The sequence below is a fragment of the Lachnellula hyalina genome, assembly GCF_007821495.1.
Source record: "Lachnellula hyalina strain CBS 185.66 chromosome Unknown contig00055, whole genome shotgun sequence".
Taxonomy (NCBI): Eukaryota; Fungi; Ascomycota; class Leotiomycetes; order Helotiales; family Lachnaceae; genus Lachnellula; species Lachnellula hyalina.
The window spans coordinates 22,469-50,197 of NW_022157169.1; the positions used below are offsets into that span (position 1 = coordinate 22,469).

General features: G+C 47.9%; 7 protein-coding genes across 7 annotated transcripts; 5 read left to right on the top strand and 2 right to left on the bottom strand.

Annotated features, from left to right (window-relative positions):
- Window positions 1–2,162: 2,162 nt before the first annotated feature.
- Window positions 2,163–4,104, top strand: vib-1 (Transcription factor; the record flags this gene model as incomplete). Its single annotated transcript, XM_031148111.1, has 2 exons — window positions 2,163–3,385; window positions 3,525–4,104. The coding sequence occupies 2 exons, from the start codon at window positions 2,163–2,165 to the stop codon at window positions 4,102–4,104; spliced, it is 1,803 nt and encodes a 600-aa protein (XP_031005872.1).
- A 635-nt stretch (window positions 4,105–4,739) lies between these two features.
- On the top strand, window positions 4,740–5,611 carry LHYA1_G003138 (uncharacterized protein; the record flags this gene model as incomplete). Its single annotated transcript, XM_031148112.1, is given in 3 exon segments — window positions 4,740–4,765; window positions 4,826–5,354; window positions 5,372–5,611. The coding sequence occupies 3 exon segments, from the start codon at window positions 4,740–4,742 to the stop codon at window positions 5,609–5,611; spliced, it is 795 nt and encodes a 264-aa protein (XP_031005884.1).
- Window positions 5,612–13,998: 8,387 nt separating this feature from the next.
- Window positions 13,999–14,899, top strand: LHYA1_G003139 (uncharacterized protein; the record flags this gene model as incomplete). The annotated part of the gene is made up of 2 exons (XM_031148113.1): window positions 13,999–14,146; window positions 14,193–14,899. 2 exons carry the CDS (start codon window positions 13,999–14,001, stop codon window positions 14,897–14,899), a joined length of 855 nt encoding a protein of 284 aa, XP_031005873.1.
- A 1,198-nt stretch (window positions 14,900–16,097) lies between these two features.
- NNT (NAD(P) transhydrogenase, mitochondrial) lies at window positions 16,098–20,253 on the top strand (the record flags this gene model as incomplete). The annotated part of the gene is made up of 14 exons (XM_031148114.1): window positions 16,098–16,222; window positions 16,272–16,847; window positions 16,952–16,994; window positions 17,097–17,159; window positions 17,209–17,469; window positions 17,523–17,640; window positions 17,692–18,150; window positions 18,203–18,355; window positions 18,405–18,707; window positions 18,757–19,185; window positions 19,207–19,370; window positions 19,421–19,739; window positions 19,808–19,996; window positions 20,132–20,253. The coding sequence occupies 14 exons, from the start codon at window positions 16,098–16,100 to the stop codon at window positions 20,251–20,253; spliced, it is 3,324 nt and encodes a 1,107-aa protein (XP_031005896.1).
- A 612-nt stretch (window positions 20,254–20,865) lies between these two features.
- LHYA1_G003141 (uncharacterized protein) lies at window positions 20,866–21,715 on the bottom strand (the record flags this gene model as incomplete). Its single annotated transcript, XM_031148115.1, has 2 exons — window positions 20,866–21,617; window positions 21,700–21,715. 2 exons carry the CDS (start codon window positions 21,713–21,715, stop codon window positions 20,866–20,868), a joined length of 768 nt encoding a protein of 255 aa, XP_031005881.1.
- Window positions 21,716–22,625: 910 nt separating this feature from the next.
- Window positions 22,626–25,232, top strand: dur3-1_2 (putative urea active transporter; the record flags this gene model as incomplete). The annotated part of the gene is made up of 9 exons (XM_031148116.1): window positions 22,626–22,661; window positions 22,744–22,858; window positions 22,918–23,093; window positions 23,146–23,406; window positions 23,460–24,099; window positions 24,162–24,292; window positions 24,351–24,479; window positions 24,553–24,866; window positions 24,935–25,232. 9 exons carry the CDS (start codon window positions 22,626–22,628, stop codon window positions 25,230–25,232), a joined length of 2,100 nt encoding a protein of 699 aa, XP_031005897.1.
- A 388-nt stretch (window positions 25,233–25,620) lies between these two features.
- Window positions 25,621–27,202, bottom strand: LHYA1_G003143 (putative FAD-linked oxidoreductase; the record flags this gene model as incomplete). The annotated part of the gene is made up of 5 exons (XM_031148117.1): window positions 25,621–25,758; window positions 25,814–25,938; window positions 25,990–26,451; window positions 26,574–26,748; window positions 26,795–27,202. 5 exons carry the CDS (start codon window positions 27,200–27,202, stop codon window positions 25,621–25,623), a joined length of 1,308 nt encoding a protein of 435 aa, XP_031005898.1.
- Between the last annotated feature and the right edge of the window lie 527 nt (window positions 27,203–27,729).

Consider the following 27,729-nt stretch of genomic DNA (forward strand, 5'->3'; position numbering starts at 1 on the left):
ACTTCAAATTTCCCCATTATTACTAAGTAACTTGCGTGCGATGCATGTCTTGCTTGGAGGTGGTTCCCACGTAACGCGCAAGCAAAATGATGACGAAGCGAAGCGAAGCGCTCAGGGGCAGACAATCTTCCATAAGCTGGAGCCTACTATTGTATAAATAGCCCTATTCGGACCCCACGCCTCCTTGGGGACGCATATCCTCTAAAAATGTGGCTTTAATATTGATTACACGACGAATACATGCTCCTCGGATAACTTTCGTGGACTGCTACTTCTTATTAATATGAGTATTCTTTAACATGGTTCCTAAATCGGTCCTTTCGGAGTTTTCTAGAATTGGATGTCTTCTCGTTCTGAAGTATAATCGATATTCATGTAACGTTGCTTCCTCTATCTCTTGACAAATGCCATGAAGATATCGGCTTTAAAGCTTCGGGGTAAAAAGAGATCCCGTTTTAACGGGGATCCCGAGAGACGCTATCAGCATGCATGGCATAGACCAATGCAGGGTCATCCGAGGCCTCCATGTAGACGCCCAATTAGACCTGAGATTATGTAAAGCTTCTACGCCATGTACTTCGTACTTTTACGAAAGGAGACTAAAACGACTTCATCGTAGCATCGCTTCATGAGGCTGTGGGGAAGGCTATGACGGTTTGTACAAAGTATTCTGGCAGCTGTTGTCTGAATTGTCGTTGGAGGCTGCAAAGTGGAGCTGAAAGGCCTAAGCTCGTCCCGATTTGGAGTGAGATTTAACGTTAAAGCTAGATAGCACGCCAGAACTGCCGTAGGCCGTCTTGTAGCGGGGAACCAGTTCCCTAGATCCCCTGGGCCGTGACGGATCCATCATTACGCGATACTCCGTATACGTGATCGGATCGCAAAGACTGCCAATGACAACTTCTACTCCGTACTCGTACCCTGTCACGCCCCGGAATACGGGCCAGAAGCCTAGGAGAACGGCCCCCAGTTGTCTACCAGAGCATTATCTCGTAGATATTGATCCTGATGCTGGAAATTCCAAAGTAATACTTCGTCCTGTCGTCGAGGTCGTTCTGCATCGGCTGGCTTTTCAACGTGGTCTTTCAATGTGGCTTGAATTGGCTGCATGGCCCAGAACAGTTCCCTCTGCAGGTGCCAGGGATCGAACTGTGCCCCCATCCTATCTTCAAGGGGAGGAGGTGCAGATGCTGCCGCTGGCGTCCATCTGCTTCTGGACATTATTCGATAAATGGCTGCGGGGCACAATTCCTATTGGCCAATAACACATTATCCCCTGTGTCCTCCCGACTCCTTCCACTCCATTACTGCTGATTAAAGCCTCAGAAGCGCCCATATGTCATCAGCAATATCTGAAAGTTTGCCTGGGGCTATAAACATGGTACGGATTCCCTCACAGCGCAAAGAGAAATCTGCAGTGGGTGGGTGCTCTCCGTATGGCACTGTTTTATTGGCAGCCCAAAGGCCAGTCGTTCGCTGGATCGTATGCGCTAGGCCATGTCAAGAATGCCTGTTGACGGGTTCCTCCCGTTCTAGGACAGTGTCCGGCAGGCGGGACAAGGTTCTCCCCATGCCTACAGCCCTCAACTGACTCATCCCTGCTTTTCAACGTCTTTTGATATCCTGCGGTATCCCAGTTTGATGATCGCCAGTGTTGTCCATCAGGTACGACTTTAGGCACTGGAGGAGCACACGCCCGCTGCCAATAACAACTTTGTCAACGTTCGGTATATGGGGCTATCGTAGATCCCGCGCCAACCATGTTCACTAATTCTCGACAGCAAAGACGCTGAAGCGTCAGAGCATTGCCGTTCGAGGTGGGGGGCTAATGTGGAACGGGCCATGCCTCTAACCTGTCTTATTCTTAGACTGTGCGGAAGGACATTAAAGCCATGCCATGAGGCTTGTGCCCCCCCCAAAACTTTGGCCCCTTTGTGGTCCATGTCAAGCCTCGAATCACAGCTTAGCTTCGATACCTAGCATAAGCTCGTACTTCTGCCTTCATCTAGCTTTTACCTTTCATACTCGATCTGATGGCAACTAGATCAGCATAATCCCATGCTATTCAAGCTTTGCGTTCTTTTCCATCTCTAATCCTCTAATCATTTCTGTGGCCTATTACCGGGAACAATTTTTCGATGTCCAGGACTCTTTCAGTAACGATGGCAAATATTAAGCCAGAAGATTCAAATAATTCCATCTGGCAAGGCTACAGTCTCCAAGCACCAACATCGTCATCTTCTCATCCTCCAATTTTCGAGCCCAACTTCACATCTCCAGTTCACTCGATTCCGTACCATGGGAGGCAAAAGAGCAGTTATCGTTCATTGGATATCCCCTCTATCCATACGCGCCCACCACCTGGAGATGAAGGAAATGGGGTGATGACGGCTTCGCCGCCGAGCCTAAATACCCACCACAGTTACCCCTCGTTAAAAAGGGGATTCCAGAGTAGCGAAAATTTACCGTACGGAGAGAATGTACACAATTTCAGAGAGGATATGCCAGTAGACCAAAAGCCCACCATGAACCAAGATCACAGGCTACTATCTTTTGCTCGTCAGCCGGAAAAACATACGATTGTCAATAGCCAAGGACGAGTGCAACAAATTGAGCTTGCAGCCCAGATCCATGGAATGTTTTTCCTCTCGGAATTAGCAACACCGTCCAGCGATAACGCCCTGGCGCAACCTGAACTAACCTGTTATCGCCGGAATCTCTTCCAGATTTCCGGGAATGTTACTACGCCACGAGGGCCGATATCTTTGATATCAGAGCGCGGCGACAGGATTCCCATCGTTTCCATGGAAGTTACCATCTCGGCGACCGAGTCCGTTGATGGGCATGTTGTAAAATTGATTGTGATTCCTTGGAAAACTCCTCCAGCAAATTCTCCCGAAGTTGGGCCTGGAACAGAACACGAACCAACACCAATACCTTTGGAGCCATTAGAAGATAACCATGATGGTAATGGCGAGTTCACGGTGTATCCGATTGCCTATCGAAGGCTTCAATTCCGGATCGCAACGGCAAACAATGGTCGACGGAGGGAACTCCAGCAGCATTTCACCCTTCACTTGAATGTGGTTGGAATGCTTGCAAATGGAACCAAGACGAATTTGTGCGAGACTTCAACGGCTCCCATTGTGGTAAGAGGGCGAAGTCCTCGGAACTTTCAAGCAAGAAAGGAGATTCCTTTAGTAGGATCATCATCTTCGCGTGGCCAACCTCCAGAGCTGCACGTTTCAACGACGAACATGCCTATCGCTATTCCTTCCGACGGGAAGGGAAAGCCAGCGAAACCTCAGACTCTTGAGCTTCCGCGATCACCGTTCACCTTCGATTCGGGAAACATTCAGGGCTCTCCGTCTTTGACCCGCCAATCGTACGTTGAGATTCTTTCCTTCTTTTCCATAGTTGGCGCCCTCAAAAGCGGTAATTTTGTACACTTGGTTGTGATTTGTCCGTTGGCATTGAGGAAAAGAGTATTTTCCTGATTAGAGGCTACAGCTGACATGCAGTAGAACATACCCAGCATGGAGCGCATCGCATACATCCGATCACACCAATATTCCCAGCACACCAAGTTATGGAAACTCCTCAGCTGTCGGTCTTGAGAACTATCTCCAGGTTAACCAAACCACCACAGAGATTCCACATCCAAGCTCCCATTCGCCGACGGCTACTATGTCGGCTACCCAACCGCCACCCATACGACAACAGTATGCCTACCATCCTGCGTCAGCTCCAGTGGCTGGTGGGCCACCTATAAGGTTTATTGACAGCAATCCCCGACCCGCGAAGTCTCCTCGACATGCTGCCCCTCCAGAGCTTCCATCCAACGCCCCGTATTCCGATTACGGAACACGCTTTGCACCAGCTTACAGTGGACCACCAGAGCCGATGCCTCCAAGGAATCCCGACTATTTTCCCAACCCTGTATCTCTGCCAACCAGTTGGACGACGGCGGCAGAGACGGCGGGTGTATATGGGACTTCAAGCCAAACGAGCAATGGCCAGCAGCACTACGACTTTCCTGGTGAGCCACAGTACGTAAAAAACGAGAACAATACACAATCGCACTACACCTGGAACGCAGCGTAAGGAGAGGACTCCCTCAACCTTGCCAAATCAGATTTTATTGCAGCGGATTTTTCCATGAATGACGACGACGAACAGGAACAGCAGGCCTTCCAACTACACGAATTGAATACCACGACACGAGCATCTTTGCATATCAAGACTGGCGCACTTTCCTTCAAGATCTCTACTTCCTAATGTACAATGTATTGTAAAACCCTGGGTGTTTGCGGGTGCAGGCAGAGAGGAAGATTGACACAAAATTTGATATAATCTCATATAAGGCAGGATGGATTTGGGAACACAGCACACAGAGCACACATAATATGAAAGCAGAGGCAGGCGCAGCAAGGAGGAAAAGCACGATACCCTACCGTATATAAATACTGTCGTTTTTGAAATTGAAATATACATCCCGCCTTGTCTTGCCCCACCTACCTCACTCTCCCTTACCTTACCATTGCTAAATTATGGCGATGTTACGCTGTGGTTACAAAGGCGGGGAAACTTTTACATAAATGCACGCGTTTCGGGTAGATCCCGGTGCCCGTAACCTTATTTTAAGCTCTACTCGGGTAACTATGGAAATATTCCCGTCCACTTTTTAAACTTCACCATGATTCTCTCCACCGCCAATATGCGCCTCAACTTATAACACAATGTTCGACCTCCCTGATGCAAAGCGGTACGTATAGATCTTATCTCTACGTATCTCTACGAGCTCTTGCTAATCTATATACTCTAGTGTTCGCCGCAGTGACCTCTACGCCCGCTCTCAATCCTCCTCCCCAACGCCCTCAGAACCAGACCCAGACTTCGAAGCTCAACTACAAGCCCGGCTTGCTTCTCTCTACGGCTCCGCATTCGGTGCATCTACAACTACTTCAATTTCCAACCCATCCGCCGCCCCCAATGGCAAGATACAGCCGGATGCCGAAGCTGAGGACGAACCGGCAGAATTCGAGTTCCGACTATTCTCATCTGGCAAGAATGACGAGGCGAAACCTCAGAAAATAGTCCTCGAGGATGAGGAAGAGGAGCTTGGCGAGGGTCGCTTTGTGCGTAATAGGGACTTGGCATATTATTTTGCGGAGAAAGCGGTTGGTGAGCAGAAATGGAAATTTGAGAGCGCGGCTCTGAGTGGTGAAGAGATACTGGATCTGGCGAAACAAAGGGCGTGGGGACTGGAAGTCCCATGGCGAGTAACAGTTCTCAAGACATCTGTAAAATCGAAGACTGCCGGCGGTGCTGTAGACAAGATGGTTATGGCTGGAGTAGGGATGAGATGAAGAGAAAAAGGCCTGGGAAGAAGAGTAGAATCATATTGCGGCAGAAGAAAAAGAAAAGAGATGAAATTGAAGAGAATGAGAGGAGGGACAAAGAGCTGAAGGATGAGACTGAGCGAGAGAAGAGGACGAGACGAAACCGGGAGAAGAAGGTCAAGAAGAAGATGAAGGAGAAAGCGAAGAAGGCCGAGGGGGCTGGAATAGAGGTTGCCGGTGGCTCTGTTGCCTCTTCCGGTGATGATTAGGGAGGAACTGCCTCAACCAAAGAAATCCAGAGAAGTCCCTGCAAGCTTTCATCCTTGAATCTTGACTCATTTGCCTACTTTAACTTTGCGTTGCTGTTGCATTAATGATGTACCAGCTATCAGATCTCACTGGCGAAAAGGTTTTTATTTTCTTCCACTAACACCAAGCGATGTCTGACAAATGACAAAATGAATCTCAAAGTCTTCCAAAACCCAATCCTGTGGTGAATAATATCATGGGAGGCTATGCCCCCTACCTGGTCTTCAAGTTTTGTCATCCTGCGAACTGCGACATCCACCAAACCAACCACCAACGAGCAGTTACAGTCCATCCTCATAGCCAGTTCTCGCCACTGACTCTCAACTCTTCCCCCATTTGGGGGTCAGATTCACTATTGTCTGCCTACCATTCGAGAAGCTTTCCCGACATCGACGCTGTACAAAAGGTCAAACAACCGGACCCTGCCAATTGCAATACGACATTACGAAGCCGGATTCGAGATTCGAGATTAATAAGAACCGCCAAAGCCTTCGCCGGTATTCCTACTCGCCCGCCGCACTCATCATGGCCAGCTCTTCACCCGTCATGCCGAATCGAAACCCTTCATCCAGCGAAGCGGTGGAAAGCACAGAATACGACCGCGCATGTTACTCTATCATCAAAGATGACCCAGTTGAACTTTTGGAAGCTGTAACACATTTTTCAGAGATCTTCCCCTGGGATAAAGCGCTCGCCCTCAACGCAGAAAACTTGCGCTACCTTCACGCAGTGCTATATTGTATAACCCAGTTTTTCTTCATACCCAAGGAGGATATGTCAGGGGATTTGCGTAAGGCTCTCACGAAGACACTCCTTCATTTAGGAATTGCGAGAGAAGGTGAGTTGCTCGTGTACCTGACCATTTCTGAGGTTCGCGCCGTGAAGCTCATGTTGGACCGCGCAAAAATGGGTCTTGGTAAAGCGATCGAAGTAGGCACTCTAACGAGCAATTTATAAAACCAGCTGACATCTATACAGGTAATGAATTCAGCAATACAGGGCTCCAACTCTCTATCTGAATCCCCGTCGGCCAATGGATCTCCGTCCTTCATACCGAATGTCGACCAAGCTACCATGGAAGAAGTTCAAGGTCTATATACACCAGATCCAACGAAGCTCTTGAAATTAGTCATAAGCATGCTCTCAATCTTCGGGGCAGATGGAACAAGCGTTGTATCAGCGAAAAGGATGCTCTTTTTGAACATGGGTCTTAAGGTTTTGGAAAAGGGTCTTTCGATACCCCTGAGCAGGGTTCCTAAGCATTTGGAGGAGGTTCTGCTTAAGATTTACCAGCATTCAGAAAGCAAACCGCAGGAGTGGGTGATGTTTGATGTGGCGCAGACAAGCGCTGCGAGGGCGCACCTAAGAGATTGGGAGGACTTTCTCACGATGATCATTGCTGTAAGCGCTCTAAATTCTAAAGATAATTCTAAGCTGATTTGAATATAGGAAAACCTAGCTACTACGGAGCCTGTAGATTCTTTTCCTAGCTCCCCGCTGCTCCACGAGTCAACTCAATCACGCCCGCCTAGTAGTCAAAGCCCTAGCCCCTATTCTTCTAAGGTAGACCTAGCCGGTGAGCTGGGTAAACCAAAGGATAGCTCCAGTTCGACTAAAAATGTCGATGCATATCCAGAAGCAGGCGGTTGTGATCAGCCGAATGGGACCAGGTGTGAAGAGCCCGATAAATCGTATCTCCGAGCTCAAGATTCAGATCAGCTTCCGCGCCCCAATCTATCATCTGAAAGTAACGAAACACCCAATCCACGAGCGGACGTGTCTTTGGCATCTGCAAAACAAGCTTCTCTAATTTCTCCGACGATGTCAAGCTCATCTACGGAGGAACCCTTCGACTTCAATGACATCGTAGGAAGTCCATCACTGCCTGGTTCTGGTCATAGTTCTTCAGATGCCCTAACCAATCTCGAGTATGAGATGAAGCTTTTAACACAAGGAATGGCGGTGAGGAAACAAAAATTACCGAAACAGGGTGCACATTCGGGGATGCCGCTGCCAGGAAAGTCCGACGAAGATAATGGCTCAAGGATGACAACCACGCAACTAGCATCCCGGCCCAAAACTGTCGACAACATATATACAAACTCTACGCCTGCAGTCGCCGCTGCAAAAGACGCTTCTTTGAATCTCCCTGCGGGCGCGGCCTCGGACAACATCCATACGACGTCTGAGAAAGACAACGACCTACTTAGAACCGTCAAATTGCAGAGTCTCCTAGCAAAACGCAAAGATTACAGATTACTAGCGAAGAAATTATCCACGCAAGTCTCGGAACTTGACACGTCCTTGCAAACCAGTAAAGCAGAGCAAATAATTCAAGTCGGTCACCAAGAAAGCCTACAAGTCAAGACTCATCTCCTCAAAGAATGTCTTGCTAGAAAGGAAAATGAACTTGTCGACCGGGCAGCGAAGCTCAAGGCTCAAATCAAAGCGAGCAATATACTAGCAAACGACATCACTACGGTGCGAGCCACACTTGATACCATAAAGAAGGAATTAACCGCCAATAACACCCAGTTCTCGCATGCGCTTCAAAAAGCAGATCATGTAAGACACATGAGTCAACGCCTCGAAGAGAAACTTTTCGCCAAGGTAAAGCAACTCAGCGATCAAAACGCTGAATGTATCGAAACCATCAAGTCCTATCAAGAAGGGCAAAAGCAAGCTGAACAGGTTGCGAAGGGTAAAGACGCGCTGGTAGAAGCCGCGAATGCAGAAGTTGAGCAAACCAAGATGGATCTAGCGCAGTTCAAGAAAGATGGCAAAGATATGATCATCAAGACCCGGCAGAAACTCGAGGAGATGCGCTTAGAGCGAGGAACTAACCGCCTTGAACTTACAGCTGCCATGGCCGACAGAAGCCACGCCGAAGGAAAAGTCGCCGGTTTAGAAGCTGATAAGATCAACCTCCAAGAAGAGCTTAATGATTTGGAAGCAGAAAGCGCGCTCCTGCGAGCAGAGAATTCACGTCTCTTGGCACAGAGAACGAATCCTCAGGCAGAGCAAGACCGGGTAGAAAAAGCTGTTCGTGACGCCGTTGCGGCCAAGGAGGTTCAGCTGCAGGGGAGGTTTGCCGATTTGGAGACTGCGTTGGAGATTGCTAGGCTTTGGGCTGCCAATGCTGATGAACAGATCCGGAGGTATTCTAGGGAGGGCTTGGGGCAGAAGACGAAGATTTCTATGCTTGAGCAACGACTTTTGACTCGATGGAAGGAATTCAATGAAGAAGACGATGCGAATGCGAGTGATGAAGCGACTGAAACGACTAAGACTATTGAATGAATGTTCGAGGCAGTATTTGTCGCCGTTAAGTCTTCCACAGTCACTCAGCGGGGGCATACACTTGGAAAAGAATGGGATGATTTTGGTTGCCCGTGTTTTTGGCGCTGGATGACTTGCGAATGTTGCTGTTAGATACAAGGTAGTTTTAACATGCTGCACGCAAGAATCTTAGCGGTCGCTAGCCTTGTCTATCCGTATAGTTGTCTCTCGAGGTTAGCCTCTGTATCGCAGCTTCAAGGGCATGCGCAAATCGTGCATTGTTTTCGTTTCTAGCTTCGTCTATCTGCTTTATGTTGAGATTTTACTATGAGTGCTCCTTATAGTATGCGTAGACTATTGTTTCCATGTGACATATATACCAAACAGAATGCTACGAGGGAGCAGGGAGGAGGGCTCCTCGTTGGGTTTTGCATTGTTGTTGGCTGTGATTTTTCACTGTTTATATTAACATCCAACCAAATTTCCTCATTCAGTTTGTCTCTCGCCCGAAACCCAGAATGCCACTCCACCAGTCCTCAGATTTCGAATGAGTCATACCAATCTACTTCTCAGCTGCTACTTCCTCCGTAAACATCTGCACGAATTCATTTTCATGCTGCGCCGAGACTACTTCCTCAATCTTTATCTGACAGGCATTTGAAAGCGCTTTCAAAACCTGCAGTTTCTTTTCTAATAGAAGTATCTTAGCGTCCTTCCCATCACGACCCGATTGTTGCTCCTCGAGCTGTTGCTTCAAGCGAGACTTATCACCCGAGAGCTCTTGAATCGTGCGTTGATCAATAGTCCTTTCTCGTTCTGACTGTGCAAGTTCAGCGTCTCTGGCAGCGATCTCTTCATCTTTGGCCAAGACTGCTTCTCTGACGGCTTTCTGAATCTTATCTTTTTCGATCTAGGGATTGGTCTTGAACGAAAAGAGACGAGCCTTTTCACTCTTCAGCTCCTTTTTCTGCTTCTTCAAATCTTTAATTTCTGCGTTCAAACCCAACATCGCAGCCTCCGCAGTTGCCGCTCGAGCCTCGACGTTCAACTGGTTGCCGGTAACCATTCCCAACTCCATGTCCTTGGTCTCGAGTTCTTTCTGGGCTTTATTTAGAGCGGTTTGTGTCTTTTTGATTTGCTTCTGAGCCTGTTTTTGAATCTGTGAGAGCTCGTTCTTAGCTGCCTTTGTGTCGAATATTGCCTTTTGAAGCTGGTCGTCTTTGGCTTTGACTTCTCGCTGGTGTCCTTCTTGCTGCTGATGACGGAACTCGAGGGCTTTTTCTATCTCTTTGCTCTTGGAATCCAATTCTTCCTTCCATCGGCTGCATTCCTTTGTTGATGACGCTAGCTTTGTCTCGGTCGCTGTGGCTTTTACCTGTAATGTCTCAAGCATGTGTTTGCGCATGTCTCCATTGGTGTCCGAAAGTTTGAGTTTCTCTTCCATCGATATTATCTGGCAACGAAAAAGGACTTTGGATACTCGAATAGAATCCTTTGCTAGAGCCAACTCACGTTTAGCTTTGGAAAATAGGGTTCTAGTCTCTTGGAGCTCTGCTGCAAGCTTAAGAGGTAGTGCATGGTGCAAATTGGACAAGTCATCAGAAAACCCAGCCACCGTAGGAGTATACGAGTTCTTGATGTTGTCTAAAACCGATGGAGTTTGAGTCTGGATGCGTCCGGACAGTATATATGGCTGGGAATGGTCGCTAGTAATGGATGTTGCGCCTTCGAGAACTTCGCCAACATCAACCTTATAGGGTTCAAAGCTGAGCTGATATGAGTATTAGGTGTGAACAAACTTGTACCGGATTTGAGGTAGAATGACATACAGGATACGAAAACATGTGTCTCGCAAGCTCTAATACTTCTAGCATAGATCCAGATACCGCGGCGCCGGGTGTAATGCAGATATCTGTCTTTGGCACATGGCCCAAGTAAAGTTTCAACATTCTAAAGAACGACTCCTCATCATCGTATAGATGCTTGTTTCTACAATAAAGCCGGCGCATGGAAATGTCATAACTGTAATTGGTCTGCAGTATTTTCCACAAAGCGGTGAAAGCACCGAGGGTAGGGTAGACGTCGCAAGCCTTGATGGTTACTGGGCACCCAAGGATGTCTTGTTGGAATTGCCAGTCTTCCGCAATCCTATTTAGCCAGGTGTGCGAGAGAATGTCGGGATGTTCTTTGAAGAAAGAAGCTCAATCAACACTCCTAAAATTCAATGTCCAATGTCAGCATGCATTACTTCAACTTCATATGGTAGGGTGTGACGGGTCAAGATAGTATCTAAGAACAGCAAGGGACTACTTACTTGTCGGTGATAAGTCCATCTTCTGTCCATGCTTCTTTTTTCGATGGGATTCGTTTTTCGGGATGCTTTCCAGTGAATTCGACATTTTGTGTTTCAGTGAAGTTGATGGCCTCATTCATTCGCTCGAGCATTGGAAGTTCCTCCTCGACTATGAATTATTAGAGACGCTCTTGATCTTCCGGGCGTGTTTAAAATTACCATTGTAGAAAGCGTGACGCCTTGCAGCAGCGGTCGGCCCGAGGAAAGGAGAACCAGGACATGTTAAGACATCGCTCTCGTTGTGTTCGTGAGAAGGAAATTTATCTCCGTCTGAGTCGTTGTTCGCCATGTTCATGAGGGTGAGGTTGAGATGAGGTTAAACAGTTGAATTGGAGTTGAGAAGGGAGGATTCATGATTCTGTCCTGAGAAAGACCAAACACATGGACACTAGCGTCAATTAGCCAGAGCGGTGGCAGCGGTCTATATGTCCCTGTATGGCAGATTGGGGTGTTGATTCTGCCACATGGCGGTGAATTCCAACACTGGATTGAGACAACCGCCTGTAGGAGCGCTTCTAGTCCACGAGTCTGCGATGAACTCTTGTAAGTTTTGATGTAGAACCAAATCCAATGCTTGAAGTTCTTATACTGTTGAAGTTATATACACTTTGGCAAACCAATCTTCATTTCCTGTCGGTACCGCGTTGAACGACCAGATGGCCAATTCTTGACAGCAGATTTGTACCACCCAACAAAGCGCAGTGGTTTGAATTGTTCGACAAGAGGAATATAGAACTAGAGAGCAAGTGGGCAGAGCCCGAAAAATAAGAGTGCTACATAAGATAAGCTCTCAAGAGACCGAAATCATGACAGCAGAGCTCCGCGTCAGTCGTGAAGTCGTCGAAAGAGTCGCAGAACAAGCGCGCATCAGGTCTGAAGAACTCAGGGTAATGTTGTGGAGGGACAACACAGCCGCGGACTCTAGGCTAGGATCTGACTGATAGTTTCACCATTGTATAAATATATATTAAAAAAATCTGTATAAAAGAGTGTGTTGTAGAATAGATGGGGGTCTAAGTCTATAGAAACGTCCGATTTTATAGAGTACGATGCAGTGCTAGCTGCATACCCCATTTCACGTGACAGCCCGTTTTGACCCCACCACAATGTTGAAGAAGTTGAATGAAGCAGAGACTGAGTCTTCGCTCTAGTTTAAAGAAATCGCCAAGCGACAGAGATGTTGGCGTTGGCGGAAATGAAGATGTCGCGGGAGCATGTGGAAAACATGGAAGCACAAGAAAGACTCGAGAAAAGGCTTAAAAAAGATGTCGCTAAGACATAATTGGAGGCTAATAACATGGAGTGGGAGATGGCGCGTGAGAACTTGAATCTCGCTGAAGTTAAGGTGGCTGTTTTGCAGGAGGAAAAATGCAGATTACTGGAACGTTTAGAGGTCTTGGAGATCCAATTGAAAAAATCGCCCGCCGAAAACACCCATATCCGAGCGTTCAGAACCAATAAACAGGCAGAAACGTATGAGCAAACTACCCGCAACCAACTGACGGAGGAAATAACAGCACTGAAGTCGCAAGTTGGTTCTTTGAAGGAAGAAATTATCCATGACCAGGACGCCATTCGCAACATGGCCCAGGAACAAAATCGACTGAAGGAGAAAGTCACCGTTCTCGGGGAAACAAATTCTGAGCTCAAGAAGCGGGCTGCTAATCTCGAAAAGCAATTGTCCAAGCGTCGGAAAGGTACCAAAAGCGGTACATGGAGAAAACGTGTGAGGATGGTGGGATTCGTCCACTAGTCTTTTTGAGGCGGATGGAGATCCTGAATAGATGGTGGTACTGCTTGTATGAGAAGGAGGATTATGAGAATGCTTGGCATTGAGACTCAGACTTTTGGCTAAATGATCTTTGTAATTAGCCTTGAATGGAAACCAAATTAATGCTAATTGCACCTTCTATATGCGTTGATTTGATCAAGTGACTAATATGTCTAGACAAAGGTGTGCGGTGAAATCCGGTACTCCCACAATACATTAACATCTACAAATAAATTGGGTGAGAGTTAGTAGTAAGAGGAGAGATCTGTAGAAGCCTACTAAGGTTTACAATAGATGGTTCGGTAGCTCAGCTTCATTATTGTGAGATGGAGAAAGGGGGGTCTTAGCGCCGGGAAGCTGCCCACGTGAATATGAGGGGCTGACCAAGCCAAGCCCTCTACATGAAACACCAAAGTTCTCGCAGGATCCCGTCAACTATTTTTATCACAATACAATACAACACGCAAAAAGCCACATTATTTCGTGATATATTGTTTCGTGATACAATCCCCAGCACGAGAATATGTATATTTGAGAACACCAGTACACCATTGTGTTAGTGTTGTTACCAAGTCTAACCTCGACGGGTCGATTATCGGGATGCACCGTCCCAACCCAACACCAACACCAACCCCTTAAAGTAAACATCCATGCACGGAGTACCTTTTTTTACAAGCACAAGCCCGTTCTACGTAAAACACTCAAACATATCTGAAGCCAACCGCGGCGAATGAAGCCGCTCTGTCCGTAGGTGCATGTTGTTTCGAAACGAGTTATTATTCTCGGCGGTTTTCCAGGTGGTTGGTACGAAGTAGTCTGACACTTCTCCCTCTTTCTTCTCCATTCCTCTCCATTCCTCTGTCAAAATTCCTGAAATTCACGAATCTTCCTGTCGACGTTTATCATTTCTCTATTTACAATTCTTATATACATAATCATATATAATGCGATCTTCTCCTTGCGTTGTTCTTGCGCTCGCAGGCGTCGCAACTGCGTTCACTCCGCCTGGATTCCAACCAGCATCTACGAACAACCTCACAGTGGCATTTGGCAACACATTGGCCATCAATGGCGTCAATCTCCCCAAAGCAGGTCAGTCCACCCTCCCCTCCTCCCAACTTCAACTGACGACTCCCAGAAACCCAAACAGCACCCACAATCGGAACATCGCAGCCATTAGTCGGAAGCTACACACTGATGATGGTTGATCCCGATATCCCACCCCAGATCGTAGGCGGTGCTACCAGCGAACTCCTCCATTGGTTGCAGCCTGGTCTCGTGTCCGCAAACACTAGCACGACAATTGGCGGCATCAAAGTCTATGAGTTGATAAACCCTACGAATGTCTCTGCGATTGCGACGTATCTTGGTCCTTCGCCTCCGAACAAGAGCCCTACCACACACCGCTACACGCAGCTGTTACTCAACACAACGGGGAACGGCACCGCGCTGGCGGCATTGACCAAATCGGGGGCGACGAGGACTAATTTCAGCGCTGTGGATGTAGTGAAGAACGCTGGCTTGACCGTGTTGTTTGGGAATTACTTCAACGTCAGCGCTGATACGAATACTACTGTTTCGGGGTCGGGAAATGGGACGAGTGCGAGCAGTAGGGCAACAAGCACTGGGAGTGGAGGGAAAGCGACTGGAAGTGCTAGTGCTATTACGACGACGAGATTGACGACTGTTCCAGGGTCGACGGCCACGGCTGCTGCGGGAGCGTCAGCCGAGGGGAACAGTACTGGGGCGGCGAAGAGTACGGCTGGTGTTGGAGTAAAAGGGACAGGGAGCGGGGCTATTTTGGCAGGTCTAGGGGCTATGGCTGCTGCTGTTATTCTCCTGTAGATAAAACCATAATGATGTTTTGTATAAGTATAAAAAAACGATTTTATGCAAGCCATCAATTAAAGTAAGTTACATGGGTAAGTTCGGAACGAGACTCGTTGAGGAAGGAGCAGCAAGTTCTGTCTTCTATTCTTGTCAATTTCCACTTTATTAATATCTTCGATATTGAAGTACCTGCTTACCTAGGCAGGTACCTACTAACCCTTACCTACCCCATACCTAGGTACCTTCACAAGGGGTATGTTCAGATCACGTGTATCTTCTACCTTTTGGCTAAAGGACCACCCGATCCAAACAATTGCATATTTCTATCCTCATCCCATATGCCTCTACTACCTACCTCTCAACTCCCATCCAACATCTCTCATTATCTTTGAATCGTCCAAAACATCACGTGCATGTCATTCTCACCTGGCTAAACGCGGCTAGGTACATCCAAAACGACATGAAACACCAGTTACACAACATCTGCACCCGCAAATACATCTGCACATGTCGGTTCCCCTTCGAGCCTTCGTATTCCATTCTCGAAGCTCGCATGGATCTGTCGTGTTGTTCCCCCCTCCGCAGTCTATTAGAAGGGATCAGGCATTTCTGATGTATCGCGCAATGAGCAGCCGTGAAAAAAAGCCGACCTTCCGCAAATAGAGTGGAGTGTCGAACTTGTGACAGTCCATCGTGACTCTGGGGGTGAAGTGGGGTGAGGTGAGTGAGTGAGGTAATTGAAGTGACGGGTCTTTTTTCGGTCACTCTCCTCCAGCAATTCCCCGCCCCCGCACTCCGGAATCTCCGCGCGCTACTTGTATTTGGAGCTACCCCGCGAATGAATGGACCCAGAGAGAAAGGGAAAGGGAAAGGCGCCTCCTTGACGAGGAGGAGGAGAAGGCTCCAGCCGCGAGCCGGCTGTGGACTGCGCCGTTATTATGCCGTACGGTAATTATTCTGAGGAACGACTTTGGTTCTTCTTCTTCTTCTTTGTACATCCATTACTCGTACTGTGGTCTAGACGAATTCATGTTCGTGTCATGTCTCTTTCATCCCTTCTTCCTCTTTCTTTGCGACGCGTCTAGAACAGAATTCAACCTCTAGCAACCTACCTAGTGTATGTGAATTTGCACTTGTTGGTCCATGCCACAAGATAAATTGACCCCTTGGCAAATGCCCGCCCTTTCTAACAGCAGCTTCTCGTCCTTCTCGAATGACAAGAACAACACCCTCCAACCATGATAAACCCATCGACAATGCGGCCGACTGTAGGCCAGTGTCGAGCTGGCATACTATCAGCAGCTGTGACTTCGCAGCGAACGAGTCTCGGTCTCCTAGGTACGTTCAATGATATCCGTCCCTTGAACCAGCTAACAACCCCCTCCAGCTCGACACATTCGACCCCTCTACCGTCCCTCCCAAAGATGGATCGAACAGCGAAAGCCCATTCGATCTCAACTCACGGCACCCGTCCCCCTACCGAAACGAATCGTCCGTCCCACCCCCCCACATCCGAATACACCACACCCGTAACCCCCCTCCCATACGCAGACCTCACAATCGGCGTAGTTCGCGAGACGTACCTCACCGAAAAACGCGTAGCTCTCACGCCCGCCAACGCAGCCCTCCTGCTCAAAAAGGGCTTTAAGCGCGTGCTGGTCGAGCGCGGCGCTGGCACAGACGCACAGTTCCCGGACACGGCGTACGAGAAAGCCGGCGTCACTCTAGCAGAAATGAAGACGGTGTGGACGGAGAGTGATATTTTGCTAAAGGTCAGGGCGCCCAGTTTTGAGGGCAGTGTTAGTGAGGTTGATCTGTTGAGGGAGGGGACCACATTGATATCGTTTTTGTATCCGGCGCAGAATGGGGCGTTGGTGGAGAAGTTGGCGAGTAGGGGCACGACAACTTTTGCTATGGATATGATACCCAGAATTTCAAGGGCGCAAGTCTTTGATGCGCTGAGGTAGGTCTTTTGAAGATGCCGGTAAGAGGAGTTGTAGTTGCTGATTTTGTGGGGTAGTTCAATGGCCAATTTGGCGGGGTATAAAGCTGTTCTGTTGGCTGCAGATCATTTTGGGAGAATGATGACAGCTCAAACGACGGCTGCGGGGTAAGTCAAAGCCTTCTTCGTTTGTGTAACTAAGCTGACTGCTAAATTACAGAAAGGTAAGTAATATTGAGCCCATTCTATTCTGTTTACCAACTCTATCAGATTCCTCCATGCAAGGTTCTTGTAATTGGAGCTGGTGTCGCAGGTCTAAGTGCCATTGGCCAGGTATGTCAATCCCCACCCTTTTGTCTATTGTACATACCAATCGTTTTAGGCTAAACGCATGGGCGCCATTGTACGAGGATTCGATACCCGTTCAGCAGCCCGTGAGCAAGTGCAATCCCTTGGAGGCGAATTTATTGAAGTAGAGATCGAGGAAGACGGCTCAGGGGGCGGAGGATATGCAAAAGTGATGTCAAAGGAATTCATCGAAGCCGAAATGAAACTCTTCTTAGAGCAATGCCGAGAAGTAGACATCGTGATTACTACCGCTCTGATTCCTGGGAGACCTGCCCCAAAGTTGATCACGGAAGAGGTAAGCATAGACAACTATCGTCCACCATTTCTCCTCTGATTGTAGATGCCCAGATGATTTTGGCCATGAAGCCAGGCTCGATTATTGTTGATCTCGCTGCCGAGAATGGTGGAAACTGTATAAAAACTGTTCCGGGACAACTCGTTGAGCATAACGGAGTCAAGATTATTGGTTCGTCCACTTAAAGTATCCTTTTCCTAACCTTCAATTGATCATTTGTAGGCTACACGGATCTTCCTTCTCGACTTTCGACACAATCATCGACTCTCTACTCTAACAACATCACCAAATTTCTCCTCTCCATATCACCGGAAGACAAGATCTTTGGTGTCGACTTAAAAGATGAGGTAGTCCGCGGCTCGATTGTCACTTACAAAGGTGGCATAGTTCCCACAGCTCCACGACCAGCACCTCCACCTACTCCCGCTCAGCCTACCCAGCCACTTCCTGATGCTGCAGCTGCAGCTCTAGCTATCACGCCGTGGCAGAAGACTACACGAGAAGTAGCAACGGTCACGGGAGGGATGGGACTTGCTGTAGCGCTGGGAAAGGCGACCGGTCCGCTCTTTATGGGTAATGTATTTACGGCTGCTCTGGCTGGACTTATTGGGTATAGAACTGTATGGGGTGTTGCACCTGCGCTTCATTCGCCGCTTATGAGTGTCACGAATGCCATCTCTGGTAAGGAACAGCAGGTAGTTTTGAGAGACGCAGTAATGCTAATGAGGTTTAGGAATGGTTGGTATTGGTGGCTTCTTCATCATGGGTGGAGGGATTCTGCCACATACAATTCCGCAACTCTTGGGATCGTTGTCTGTTCTGCTGGCTTTCGTGAACGTCTCCGGTGGATTTGTGATTACGAAGCGAATGTTGGATATGTTCAAGCGTATGATACCCTTCTTCGCCCGTAGAGTATCTGCTAAATAAACCCACAGGCCGCGACGATCCTCCCGAATATCCATGGCTGTACGCAATTCCTGGAACTGTGTTCGGGGCAGGTTACATTGCAGCTGCGAGCACCGGTATGGCAGGTCTAGTGCAAGCTGGTTACTTGGCTAGTAGTTTACTGTGCATTGGTTCGCTTTCTGGATTGGCATCTCAAACTACTGCTCGACAGGGAAATATTCTCGGTATATTAGGTGTCGGCTCTGGCATTCTTGCATCTCTTGCTGCAGTTGGCTTTCCACCGCAGGTATTAATGCAATTCGCCGGTGTAGCTGGTTTTGGCAGTATTATTGGTGAGTAACATTCGTATTAATAGCGAGGGCTTGGACTAACGTCTTTCAGGATTGCTCATCGGTCGACGAATTACAGCTACCGTACTTCCTCAGACAGTTGCCGCCTTGCATTCAGTCGTCGGTCTAGCTGCCGTCTTGACCAGCATCGGCAGTGTGATGGCACATATCGGGGATATCTCCATGTTACATCTAGTGTCGGGATATTTGGGAGTCTTAATCGGTGGCGTTACATTTACCGGTTCGATTGTAGCTTTTATGAAGCTTGGAGGTCGAATGTCTTCCAAACCTATTAGACTTCCCGGACCTCGTCACGCACTCAACTCTTCGTTATTAGGTCTTAATGTGGCTACTTTTGGCACCTTCTTGGCTATGGCACCCGGAGCACCGATGATCGCTGCTGGATGTTTGGCTGGAAATGCGGCGTTGAGCTTCTTCAAGGGTTATACTACGACTGCGGCGATTGGTGGTGCCGATATGCGTAAGTCTTCAAAATCTGCAGATATGAGCGTGATTGCTAACATGTCCACAGCTGTTGTCATCACCGTCTTAAATGCCTATTCAGGATTCGCCTTAGTCGCTGAAGGTTTCATGCTCGACAACCCTCTCCTCACAACAGTCGGCTCACTCATTGGCGTCAGCGGCTCCATCCTCTCCTACATCATGGTATATTCCCTGCTAAACCACCCTTTTAACTCCTCACTAACACCCCACAGTGCGTAGCTATGAACCGCAGCATAACCAACGTCCTCTTCGGCGGAATCGCACCCGTCGCAAACGAAGACTACAAAATGGAAGGTAGCATCACCAAAACCAACATCGAGGAAACAGCCGACGCACTAGCAACAGCCGAGAGCGTGATCATAGTTGTTGGCTACGGCATGGCCGTTGCGAAAGCGCAGTATGCGATTAGTGAGATTACGAGAATGCTGCGGAACAAGAGGGTCAAGGTTCGCTTTGCTATCCATCCCGTTGCTGGGAGGATGCCGGGACAGTGTAATGTGCTGTTGGCAGAGGCGAATGTGCCTTATGATAGTACGTCTCTTCTCCCCCGTTTCCCTGCTTCTCTTATCAGACGGGAACCAAGAGCTAATCCCATATAGTTGTCCTCGAAATGGACGAAATCAACGACGACTTCAGTGACACGGACCTCACACTCGTGATCGGCGCGAACGATACCGTGAACCCTATTGCGCTGGAACCTGGATCTAGCATTGCGGGGATGCCGGTCTTGCATGCGTGGAAGAGTAAGCAGGTTATTGTTATGAAGAGGGGTATGAGTAGTGGTTATGGTATGTTTTGTTTTTCTTTCTTTTTCTTTGCCCTTCCGCTTTGTGTTGTGTTGTCTTGTGTTTGAGCGCGTAGGGGTGGGCGAGGGCGGAGGAGGTTGGTTTCCATAAAAAGAGAGCTAATGAAAACATTCACAGCCGATGTACCGAACCCCATGTTCTTCATGCCAGGCACGAAGATGCTCTTTGGCGACGCCAAGGATTCGTGTGATGCTATCAAGGCGGCGTTGGAGGGGAGGAATAAGCGGTTTGACGTGTGATGTGAGGGCGGTGCGGTATACATACATACATACATACTATGTAGGTACAGTAATGATTTCGGAAGACCTGGCGGTTATGGATGTGAATGAAATTTGGATGACGGGTGAAGGGAAGGGAAGGGAAGGAAGGGATTAGGTTGGCGCTTTGGGAGCATGAGTTAGGAGGTTCGATTCTGCATGGCATGGTATGGCATTCGTTGCATCATATTGGTAGCATTTATTGGTAGATTGATTGAATTGGATTCCATTTCATGCTATATGAAATATCATTACATCAGACTGCGTTTATCAGAGAGCCTAGCACGGCTCTTTTCATGAATAGCCATACGCAAAAGGCTGGGACTGGATGGTGGGAGAAATATTCCACGGATATATGACTGAACTGTTTGGCATGTATTAAGTCACGTATGTATGTATTATCTCTCCACTCATCCAACATTCGTAACATCATAACCGCACCGCAGCCCAAATTACATCCGAACCCAAACTCCCGCCCCAAGATACCCAGACATTAAAACTAAGAGTGAACCTTAGCACACCCCTCCTCCTTACAATTCCGTCGCCTCTGCATCCCACCCGTCTTGCCCCTACACACTCTATACCCCTCCGCCCTCACATGGCCCCTGAAATGCGCATACCACTCCTCGACGCCCATCCCGCCCTTCCACACCCCATCATACTCAAAGCAGATCCAGCAGCCCAGTCTCTCCCCCCTCCTTCCTCCAGGTCCAGTTTTTTGCTGCTTGTGCTTGTGGATGTGAAATTCGAGGGCGGTAAGTGACTCTCCCAGCGATAGTTGACCGAGGGATCAATCCAGCCAGGCCACCCTTCTTTATAACTCGCGGGGATCGAGTCGGATACGATGAAGCCGCATGGACAGGCTTCGAAATACTGCGTGCCGGTGCGACCGCCGCCGGGGACGCTGTTTGCGGCGCGCTCGGAAAAGGCGTGTGCGCAGAACCCGGGGTTTTGCGTTCGAGGGAGAGAGGCGGGCGCGTATGGTGGAGGCGGAAGTTCTGTTTCTGTATCCACAGCTCGTGCAGCAGCGAAGAGACTCGAGACTTCTTGCATTTCGGGTACTTTCGACATGGTGGGTGGGGATGGGGACGGCGGGGGAGAAAGCTGGAATGTTGTTGTGTTGTGGATGAGGTCGAGGGATAGAAGGGGTAGGATTGGGGTTCGGGGCGCGCAGAAATGCGTCGATGGCTTTTCGAAGGATGGAGATGCGAGGTGTGCGGGGAGCGGGGTGCGTGAGGGGTGAGGGGTGAGGGTCGACATGTAATGGGGTGGGGAGATCGAATGTCGAGATCTCGTTCGGATGAAAAGAAACAGGGATGATACCGAATGCTTAATGAAGAGCTTACCTTTGGATGGAGAATGGATGAAGAGAAAGAAAGAAAGAAAGGGAGGGAGCAGAGCTTGGGAGAGAGATAGAGCAGTACTTACGCTTGCCCTGCCACATAATTATTGTGGTAGGCTCGAATATTGGGAGGTTGAAGTGAAGAGAAGTCGGAGGCTGGCGAGGCTGGGAGAGGTGAATTTGAAGTCACTAACTGTAAGCGAGATAGCGCTGCGTACTCTGAAACGCACGTGATATCCCCCCTTTTGGTTCCCACAACCACACACTCTTATGCAGAATTCCCGAGTTTATTCATCAAAGGCTACGGAAGCACCAAGAGCTGGCGAGTTCTCTATTACGACTTCTGATAATGCCAAGTTGGATGTTGTCGAATACCGACCGACCTTATGTAAGCTCCTTTTTCTTGGCTAAGTCTTGTTACCGATCAGAGGGGTCACGCTAAGTTCTAGATGCTTGCATATATTTATATGCCGTTGCCGTTCCCAACTTTCCTTCGCTGGGAAGATAAGGAGTCACGATAACATTGCTGAAGCGGATTATGTGCATCTATAAGGCTCGGGTCCAATCGCGAGCAGGTTTCAAAGTTCTTGCGTTATCTCTATGGCGTGCTAGAACCTAAATATGCGACATACATTTCCATGGGACAGGACAATACCCATTCCAAGCCAAAACTTACCATATTGAGCTAAATCATGCATCCTTAAAAAGCTAATCGAACAAAGGTATATCGGCAGATGATAACCCGGTAGCTCAGTCGTAGGACAAAACTTAGAACTTCCATGCCTTGATTCCACTATTCTCTTGGCCATATATACATACAACTATCAGATTCGCGCAATAACTAGACAACTTGCGTGATCTAAGGGTTCTGTGCTTATAATTGTGCCATTGATCAAAAAGAAGCCTGTCCCTACCGCTTATCCTTTCCTGCTGCATATGTTATGCATTGTTTTCTAGATTTCTATACCCTCAACTCTTTTCACCTACCAGTCTTGCAGAAAGTTCTACAGTTATGGCTGATACAGCTGCGGTGATCCCATTGTCGCAAGTAAGTCATACTTAAAACAAAGAGGCTTGCCTCACTTTACAACATGTCTATGAACTCTATTGAACTAACTACTTCTCTCCAGGGCGCTGGTTATGGAGTCGTTGTTGGTCTCGGAGCGTTATTTGCTTTTGGAATGATAGCAGTCAGTGAGGTTATGAAAAGACGGGGAAACGTTGAAAATTCCGAAGAGTTCACTGGTGAGTAGCTTTCCTTGCAGATCTGGAGGATATATTATCTATGACTAATAATCAATTAGTTGCAAAGAGATCTCTTGGAACTGGGTTGACTGCCGCTGGTGTGACATCTTCTTGGACATGGAGTACCACCCTCCTCTCCTCGGTAACTGTTGCTTACGAATATGGTGTTGCCGGCTCGTTCTTCTACGCTGCTTGCAACAGTACGCAAATCATGGTTTTCAGCAACTTGGCTATTGTGAGTTTATCGCATAGTACTAGGGCTCTCACACAATTCTAATCTCTCCAAGCAAACTAAGAGAAAAGCTCCTAATGCCAGAACATTCCTTGAAATCATCCGTGTCCGATATGGTACAATCGCGCATTTCTCGTTTATGTTCTTTAGTTTGGCTTCCAATATCTTGGTTGTTTCATCCATTTTGATTGGCGGTGCGGCAGCTATCAACTCATTGACTGGGATGAATGTTTATGCCAGTCTTTGGTTGCTTCCTCTTAGCGTTTCTGCATACACTATGCGAGGTGGGTTGAGAGCTACTATTCTCACAGACTACGTGAGCTTTTCTCTTCTCCTCTGTATGAAACGAACTTGTCTAAACTTGTATAGATTCACACAGCTATCATCTTGATCGTCATTTTGTTTTTCTGGTTCAAGGTCTACGCTTCTGGAACGCAAATTGGATCCCCGGGAAAGATGTGGGACCTCCTCATTGAAGCCGCTCAGCGAAATGACTACTCAGCACCGACTAGAGACGGAAGCTATCTCACCATTCGATCCCTAGGTGCGCTCAAGTTTGCCATCCTCAGTATTCTCGAATATACCGGTGTCGTCTTCCTAGACAATTCTTTTCACCAAAAGGGCATTGCGGCAGATCCTGCATCCGCGATTCCCGGCTATGTTCTCGGAGGGCTGGCTTGGTATGCAATGCCTTTTACCTTGGCTACCACGATGGGTATTTTGGCAATTGCGCTGGAAAACACACCTGCTTTTCCCACGTATCCTAGAAGAATGAATTCCAAGGAGATTGGTGCTGGGTTGGCTTTACCTTACGCCGCCCAGACAATTGCTGGTAAAGGTGGTGCTGGTGCAGGCGAGTTACCCGATATCCCTGGATCATGTCGGAGAATCATTACTAATTTGTGTCGAAGTATAGTCCTCGTACTAATGTTTATGAGCTGCACCAGTGCCATTTCCAGTGTACTTATCGGCGTCTCCACCGTTCTGTCTTACGATATCTACAAGACTTGTAAGTCCGCTTGCCATACATTTCACCCCCAAATCACACCTTACTAATCAAAATTCTACTAGACCTCAACCCTAAAGCTACCGATGATCAAGTACTCCGTGTAGGGCATTGGTGCGTTGCCGGCTTTGCTATCTTCATGGCTGCCTTTGCTACCATGCTTCACGGAGTGAACATTGATTTAGGTTTCATATACGTAAGCTTTTCTACACCAATGCAAATAGGAACACATTACTAATATTCTTTCCTCATAGAATATGACAGGTATCTTCACAGGCTCAGCACTTCCCGCCCTCGTCGGCACATTCTTCTCGTCACGACAAGGAGCACTAGCAGCGACCGCATCTATCTGGACTGGATTCTTTGCCGCAGTCATAACATGGGTAGGCTATCCGTCTTCCTCACACCATCCTCAAAACATCATAATAGTAACTAATTTGGTTCGTCTCCCCCTAGTTAACCTTGGCTCAGCGCTTCTCTGGAACCGTAAACATCACATCTGTCGGAGCAACCGATCCGTGTTTATACGGATGTATCGCGGGCATTGGCGCAGCAGCCGTAATTACCATCAGCATTTCCATTTTCCACAACGCTCGTTATGGGTGGGAAACCCTCGGTGCAATTCGCTTGACCGATAGTGAAGGAAACGATAAAGATGTCGCTTATGAGGACCCAACTTACGACCCAGAACGCCTGAGAAAGGCGGCTTATGTTGCTCGTGCTATCACTCTGTTCTTATTCTTAGCCTTGTTTATTATCTGGCCCTTGACGTAGGTTCTTCTATTTCTTTTCTGCAAACTCCAAGGCAGTTGGTTTAGACTACTAATACTACAAATAGTTTATACGGCACCGCATACAAGTTCTCGAAGAAGTTCTTTACGGGATGGGTCATAGTATCCCTGCTCTGGGCGTTCTTTTCCTTTTTCACCGTTACGGTATTCCCTATCATCGAAGGGCGACACCTGCTCCTATCGTGGGCGAAGGATCTCTTTGGCAAACGCAGCAAGGCGACTCATACAGAGGAGTTTGATCACCATCAACATGGTCAGCGGTATGATGACTCGGAGGCGGTTCTGGAAGAGAAGACGGCTGTAGGTGATAGGGCTGTGCCGCTTGATTCGAGTTGGGAAAAGTAGGTTTCGGAACTATAGGTTTGTTACAAAGATTCATGCTTTAGGAATGTCATATGAGTTGGCTTATCCTGTCTGAGGAATACAATCTAGAATTTTACTCGTAGAGATTTAGAAATAGAAATGGAGAATTAGAAAGTTATTATTGTGCTTGGACCTCATTGGAGGGCCATAAATTCTTAACTTGCTCAACTGAAGTATGGAAAAAGCGATCAGTGATCAAAAATGGATGTGCTCATTGTTATTAAATTATTATTTATATCAAGTTTGTTTGAAATCTAACACTTAGAGGTGCAGTATAACTATCAGAATTATAAACTCTCGACCAATTGCCATATAGCAATGCAGAAATGGTGTAGAAATGGTGTTCAGACTCGACAGAGCACGTCGTCTATCACTTTCCACCCCTCATTCCCAACACATGGATGGCACCAAAGGACATCGCCGGGTCCACGGCCTTTTTGATGCTTAGTAGACGTGGGTAATTATCGCCCCAGAAGGCTTGCTGGAAGTTGGGTTCGTTCACATCGGCCTTCCGACCTTTTAGCCGGGGCTTCCATCTAATCTTCTAGAGAATGGAGACATACCTCGTTCACATACGCACCCGTATCTGGCGCCAACTTTCTCCAAGCCTCAACATAGGTATTGGTAAGGAGGTCCTCCTGTCTCGCCTTCTCGGCAACATCAAATGGCGCCCATTCGGCACCAACCACTATTACTAGTCAGCTACTATCCACTGGCAGGAGGAAATTGAGACGCATACCGCTATGGACATAAGCCGATCTCCAAGCAGGGTTAACAGCATTTCCTCCACCTCTTGGTCGTGCATTATGCACCCCCTTCCCATTGACCAGATATATTTGCAGCGGGGATTGGGCAGGTATAAGTATTTTCAAAGCCTCTTTCAACCCGGGAGCATTTGTTAACGCCTTGCCATCAAGGAGTCTGGAACCAGTTTGTGCGTCAAAACCAGCATTGTTTGGACCGTTGTGTGGCAAGTACCAGGTGTAGAAACCAGGAAAGCTCTGCGAAGAAATTGATAACGGGAACTGGTTCGGATATGGCGCTGTGACATCATCTAGAACCTTTTGTAGCGTTGCGGTCAGGGATTCGGTCGTGTTTTCTGTGTGGAGGGCTGGGAGGAGGAATGTGCCAGTGAAGCCGTCTACGGGAGTGGTGATGTTCAGCTCAGCACTGGTATAGTTGTATACGAGTTGTGAGTATGCTGTTGCATGGATTAGTACCAAATTCTATCGATATCGTTAGGGCCAGAGCTAAGCTCTTGAAGCTCTCAAAGCTCTTGAAGCGTGGCAATTATTTTCATGTGACCAGAAGCATTTGACTTACCTGTCATACCCTGGTCGCCGAGGGCGGGAAACTGCCCGAGAAGGGATGTCGCGACGTCAAAGTAGGTATCGGTTCCTATTTTTATGCCAAGGAATACGGTGGCAGCAAGGAAGGCGGATGAAGGAAATACTTTGATCGTCACTGAGGTTATGACACCGAAAGTAGAGCCGCCTCCCTAGGGCTGTGTTAGAACATTTACACTGGAAAAAGGTGTTGCTTACTCCTCTCATGGCCCAGAACAAATCGGTGTGTTGGCATTCATTTATGGTTATTATATCTCCACCAGGAGTCACAATTTCCATCTCCAGAACTTGATCTGCACCAAGTCCGTAGGTCGAACTCAGTGCAGCATGACCAGCTCCGGTAAGGTAACCTCCCGGACCGACAGTCCCACCGCCACCGGAGACTATGGTGAGGTTCCTTAGATGGGCTTGTTGATCAATATTAAGCATTTGTTCACCGGCGCCAATGGTGATGGCAGCGCCCTCGATTTGGCGTGAAACCGTTTTGGAAAGAGATGTTTTTGATGTGATGAGTCCAAATAGATAATGCTTTTGGAGCCGAAGATCTGGGAATATTAGTAGGGTTCTTGAATACAGACTTGGTTGATTACCTTCCCATATAGTCATGTCCAGTTGCCTTCACGATCAATCTGATGTTGTTCTCTCTTGCAAAGTCAACCCCTTTCTTCACATTATCAGCAGAAGTGGCATTGATGACATAGATTGGATACCCCTCTCCGTTACAAGGATCCGTAGGTTCTGGAAGACATGTATCATTGTTGACATTGTTAAGGACAGAGCTGACAGGATCGTTGGTATGCCATATTGTAGTGTTCCAACCTGCCTGAACGATAGAGCATGCTTCAGTGTCGAAGGTTGATTGGTCTGCATGACAGACAGCACCAGGAGGAGAAGGTTTAAGAAGACGGCCGGAAAGTGTACGATTAAGTTGAGCCCACTCGGCATCACTCGGCCAATCCTTGGAACCCGGGGTCGACTTGCATGTTGAATTGGATGCCGAGACAGCTATCGAAGTAAGAGACAGAATTTGGATAATATAGAAGAACATTGCAATTTAAAGGAGTGGATTGAGGAAATAGGCTTCGAAGTGTAAGTGAGTCTCACTCAGACTTTGAAGACTTCTTGCGACCACC